This window comes from Notolepis coatsorum, assembly GCF_963971535.1.
Source record: "Notolepis coatsorum genome assembly, chromosome: 1".
NCBI lineage: Eukaryota > Metazoa > Chordata > Actinopteri > Aulopiformes > Paralepididae > Notolepis > Notolepis coatsorum.
The window spans coordinates 245891135-245897173 of record NC_140165.1 but is presented as its reverse complement, the minus strand read 5'-3'; the positions used below and the strand labels follow the sequence as shown (position 1 = coordinate 245897173).

Genomic DNA, 6039 nt, shown 5'->3' with positions numbered 1-6039 from the left:
CACACACACACATACAAACACATATATACACACACACACACACACACATACATACACACATGCATGCACTCACAACACATTCAGTACACTCTTGGGTTTGGGAAAGGGGCCTGAATAGGGGATGTGTGGGTCGATGGGGGTTTTGATGCTGACTCACAGATGGAGGGGAAGAGAAGAAAGGAGGAGGAGGAGAAGGAGGAGGAGGAGAACAAAGGGAGAGCGCGGGAAGGGATGAGGAGGCAGGGGATTCGATGTGAAAAGGAATGATTTAGATGCTGAGGAAAGGGAGACACTGGGGAGGTGCAGGAGGGAGTCCGGACCGGGCCAGGCTCTCACTCTCTCTTCAGCCAGTCAGGACCAGGCTCTCACTCTCTCTTCAGGACCGGGCCAGGCTCTCACTCTCTCTTCAGGCCAGGCTCTCACTCTCTCTTCAGGACCAGGCTCTCTCTCTCTCTTCAGGCCAGGCTCTCACTCTCTCTTCAGGACCGGGCCAGGCTCTCACTCTCTCTCTTCAGGACCGGGCCAGGCTCTCACTCTCTCTTCAGGCCAGGCTCTCTCTCTCTCTTCAGGCCAGGCTCTCACTCTCTCTTCAGGCCAGGCTCTCTCTCTCTCTTCAGACCAGGCTCTCACTCTCTCTTCAGGCCAGGCTCTCACTCTCTCTTCAGGACCAGGCTCTCTCTCTCTCTTCAGGCCAGTCAGGATTCCATCTCAGTGGTTTGTGAATTTGGCAAAAACAGCTTTTTCACTGGACAGAGTGTTCCTCTCAGGAGCCTACTTTATAATATCTGACCACTAAGTGACGCTTAAGCACCAAAACCTGCACGGACTACAACGTATGACGTATATCACGCCAGTTAGGGCACCTTGTGTATACTGTTTAGTTTTACTCATAGACTCATAGTATACATTCAGATTCAAATTCTTTATTGCCTTTATTGTACCGTATAATATAAGCGATAGGGCCAACAGACCCTCATCTCATCAAATGTATTCATTCTACTACCCAGCCCATACCTGTACCTGCCCTCTGCTGCTATGATAAAGCAATATCTTATCTTATACAGAATGTCAGTGTTATATAAAGCAACATCCAGTGTATCGTGGCTTTACACCTCTGTAGGGAGGAGTGTGTCTGTACGAGGTGTTTTTTTGATGGGTTAGGAATCGACCTATCCCAAAACCTCGCCCTCTTCTTTTCTCGATCGTCCGATCGCCAACCGCTCCGCTCGCCCCCGGCGGGGTTGGGGAGAGAGAGGTCGATAGAACAGAGAGGCTGACCTCTGAGGATGTATGTGTTTGAAATAGAGCCTCCCAGGCCTTCTATTCTGATCTGCCCAGTGCCCACTATAGATCCATGGATGCCCCCCTTCCCGCCTGTGTGTGTCTGTGTGTGTGTGTGTGTGTGTGTTTGTGTGTTTGCGTGTGTGTGTGTGTGTGTGTGTGCGTGTGTGTTTGTGTGTTTGTGTGTGTGTGTGTGTGTGTGTGTGTGTGTGCGAGTGCGCGTATGTGTGTGTGTGTGCGTGTGTGTGTGTGTGTGTGTGTGTGTGTGTGTGTGTTCGTGCGTGGTCGGCCCCTCCCCCACCAGAGCCCCTCCAGCAGGACCAACCGGCGGCCGCGTATGTCAGGGAGGTCTGAGACGACGTAAACAAACAAACAAGAGCCTGGGAGCATCAGCAGTGTCAGCGGCGGCCACCCGTGGCGGGGCCTTCTGTTGTCAGCCTCGGGGTGACATCATCAAACTGCGCCAGAATGTCAAGTTGTTACGGATGGGCAGAGGAGGAAGAGGAGGAGGGGAAAAGAGAATCGCTGCCGGTGTCGAGAGAGAGAGAGAGAGAGAGATATATATATATATAGAGAGAGAGAGAGAGAGATAGATATATATATATATATATATAGAGATATAGAGAGAGAGAGATAGATATATATATATATATAGAGAGAGAGAGAGAGAGAGAGAGAGAGAGAGAGAGAGAGAGAGAGAGAGAGAGAGAGAGAGAGAGAGAGAGAGAGAGAGAGAGGAGAATGTACACGCCGTTGCAAGAGTAAAGTTGAGAGGGGAAGAGAGGGGGATGGAGACGAGACAGGAGAGATAAACGGAGGGAGAGATAGAGAGTGCCATTGCAAGAGTAAAGTCACGCATTCTGTTTTGTTTTGGTGGCCTGATGGCGCCCAAATACTGAAAGGTCACAGGTTCGACCTCTGACCTCCCAAAGCCCTGATGACCTCTACTTAAACATTGGGATATGAACACACAGCCAACCTGAACGTTCTGTCGGGTCAAAGCTTAACGTGGATAAAAGATGCTGCTACTGACTACTGTGACAGAATGGAACCTTAGAGAGAAGATGGAGTGAAGAGGAGGAAATAGGAAGAAAAAGGTTACACACGCGCACGCACGCACACACACACACACACACACACAGATAATTACCTTAGTTTTATCATCTACCACCCGGAGTCCGTCTGCTGAGACCCATAACACTGCTTTCACTGTCTTCTTACCACTCTGAGAGAGAAAGAGAGAGAGAGAGAGAGAGGGAGAGAGAGAGAGAGAGACAGAGAGAGAGAGGTTAGTCTCTTCACTTTAGAATCATCATCCCTCTGGCAGTTCTAGTTGACAAGTCTGTGATTATGTTTGGGTCACTGGCCACACACACACACACACACACACACACACACACACGCACGCACGCACACACACACACACACATACACACACACACACACACACACACACACACACACACACACACACACACACACACACACACACACACACACACACACACACACACACACACACACACACACACTCACACACACACACACAAGTGGGTCATATCTGTCCCAGAGGACTGATTCTGCAGGTAATTCTGCTAAAAGGCAACACATCCTGAAAGACCAGCACTGATGAAGACCTGAGAGACCAGCACTGATGAAGACCTGAAAGACCAGCACTGATGAAGACCTGAGAGACCAGCACTGATGAAGACCTGAGAGACCAGCACTGATGAAGACCTGAGAGACCAGCACTGATGAAGACCTGAGAGACCAGCACTGATGAAGACCTGAGAGACCAGCACTGATGAAGACCTGAGAGACCAGCACTGATGAAAACCTGAAAGACCAGCACTGATGAAGACCTGAGAGACCAGCACTGATGAAGACCTGAGAGACCAGCACTGATGAAGACCTGAGAGACCAGCACTGATGAAGACCAGCACTGATGAAGACCTGAGAGACCAGCACTGATGAAGACCAGCACTGATGAAGACCTGAGAGACCAGCACTGATGAAGACCTGAGAGACTGATGAAGACCTTAGAGACCAGCACCGATGAAGACCTGAGAGACCAGCACTGATGAAGACCTGAGAGACCAGCACTGATGAAGACCTGAGAGACCAGCACTGATGAAGACCTGAGAGACCAGCACTGATGAAGACCCACAGACCTCTCCTCCTAACAACCCTATTGGTCCTCAGATCCACCTCAGCCCGCCCTCTCTCCAACCTACTCAGGGGCGAATTCACAAAGAATGGATTATGGCCGCTAATAGCACCCTTAACACTTTGAGTGCCAGCTACGAGAAATCTCGTTAGTTCATGCCATGCGTTGAGTGCCAAGGACGAGAAATCTCGTTATTTAATCGTTATTGCTTTTATTAGCGAAATCCATACATTTTTCATCATTCTAGCCTCACGCTATCATTGGGGCTGTCTATGAGCTAGAACAGGGAAAATACCGCCCCTATCGTCTCCCGGATGGTAATGCACCCATTGGATTGGATTGAATGAAAATGCATGAAAAAAAAAATCCGGAATCCACATTTTACTTCTCAGGCATGTAATCCGAGCCTACTGCAGTCATCGCCGACCCTCAGAACAGCGTGGATTATGTGTTTCGAGTACTCAGCGTTGGATCAATAAACACGATCGATATTTGGAATGGCGATCAGGAATTGGAATCATCTTTTTGCAGAACATCTGATGTGAGGTGAGGACTTTATTTTACCAGTCTTGGGGTAATCAGAGTTTTTTTCACATATATCTCAACGTGTCCCCTATGTGTGTATGTGTGTGTGCGCTGACCAGGAAATAGATAATAGATTTTTCAGCCTGCTTCTCTAGCGTGCATAAGTACACATATACTATCGATAATCTAGCGTTTATTTGAAAACGATTCATAAATAGGCCGAAAAATTACAACATGTTTTGTGTATTCCACTAAAGGGCGATTATCACAGAATGTTTTTTTTTCTGGACATTTCCAAAAACGCCAGTTTTTCAAAATGGTAAAAAAACGGAAATGTACAGATGAAAAAACAATCCGTTTCATACATGTTGACTGCAAGCAAGTCATTGATAAGCGACGGGCGTATTAGACACATAGCCATAATATAGAATATAGAAATAGCTCCGTGAAAATCATGAAATATCGGAAAATCAGTCTAAAGAGGCTGGCATTCAAGCGCTAATTCTGGCGCCCCCTGCCGGCACTCAATGTGTTAATTGCGTGTGTTTTGTGCCCGCTATTTGCTCTGTCTTAAGAACCTATTCACTAAAGATATTGCGTGAATGATATACTAGTGCAAACACGCCCATACGGTGTGCCATTTGCTCCTGATATCTGTCAGCGCAGTTGGCTCGCGGAGCATCTGAGTGCAATTTGCTCCTGATATGGTAAAATAGTATAAACACTGCCCATGCAACAGTATGCATGTCGTAGGACAATGGCAGACAGAAAACAGAAGCTTCAATTCTCTGATCGCAAATTGGAAGTCCTGACGAATCAATACTGTAGCTCTTCTAGTCCTTGGGCCAAACACTTTTTTGGATCTAGATGTGATCATTTTATTCCTATACATCCCTAGATTATGTTTTGCTATGATAGACCTTTTGGTTTTGTAGCTTAGTAGTGGTTATCACATCCTGAAGGTATGGAGAGCTTTTGTTAAAAAACTGAGTTTTCGTAAAATAAATCTCCTGTCATATTGTGCTCCCCTTCATAGATTCGCTCGTAGGTCGGGTTGTGGGGGTTTAGAGACGTGACCATGATCAGGTCTTTATGCACCTGAGTCTCCTGAACACTGATGTACCGCTGATGTACCCCTGATGTACCCCTACTGTCCTACAAAGTGCTTATTCTGCCTTGGCTGGTGCAGCAGATGGGGTGGTGCTGGGTGGTGGTGCTGGGTGGTGCTAGGTGGTGCTGGGTGGTGCTGGGTGGGTACAGTAGAGAGGGTGGAGAGCTCTGCCAGCTGGCACTATAAGAACCATCTCTCCAGGGGAGGGCATCACCACACAGCCCTAATAACACAGTCAGCCCGGGCCAGGCTATAAATACAACAGCTAAATAGGACCAGCGTGTGTATGTGTGTGTGTGAGAGAGAGAGAGAGAGAGAGAGAGAGAGAGAGACAGAGAGAGAGAGAGAGAGAGAGAGAGAGAGAGAGAGAGAGAGAGAGAAAGAGAGAGAAAGAAAGAAAGAAAGAGAGAGAGAGAGAGATGTGTGTGTGTGTGTGTGTGTGTGTGTGTGTGTGTGTGTGTGTGTGTGTGTGTGTGTGTGTGTGTGTGTGTGTGAGAGTGAGAGAGTGAGAGATGTGTCAAGTCAAGTCAAGTCAAGTCAAGAGTTTTAATTGTCACGGCATACAGGTATACAATGAAATGCGGGTGGTCTTGCCCGCAACGATGTGCAATACAGTGGTACATATAATAGAATCAAAAGAAGAAACAACATTGTGCAGTAACAGGTAGCAGGTAACATGGAGTGACATCTCGGTATCTGTACATAGTTATTTACAGAGCATGTGTGACATGCTAGTTAGCTTTGGTAGTGCAATACACTGTTCCTGTTATTCTAATTTAAAGTGTCCTTTCCTTTGGCCATAAGTGTGCGTGTGCGACATGAGTGTGTGCCCGCTCATGTTAAAGTGTTAAGTGGCTGCTCGTGTGTGAGCGTGCACAGTGTGCGTGTCGTGTGTGTGTTCATGTGTGCTTGTGTGTGGACAGTTCAATGTTCTGAGCACTCAATGTTCATTGTT

At 47.4% G+C, this 6039-nt stretch overlaps 1 protein-coding gene across 1 annotated transcript in view; it reads right to left on the bottom strand.

The window, feature by feature from the left end:
- LOC311224562 (numb-like protein) overlaps positions 1-6039 on the bottom strand; it is a gene marked incomplete at both ends in the record, with an annotated part of 49582 nt that overhangs the window by 29596 nt on the left and 13947 nt on the right. Inside the window, 1 exon segment of the mRNA XM_084309597.1 lies at positions 2432-2506. Coding sequence (XP_084165723.1) covers positions 2432-2506 — 75 coding nt within the window.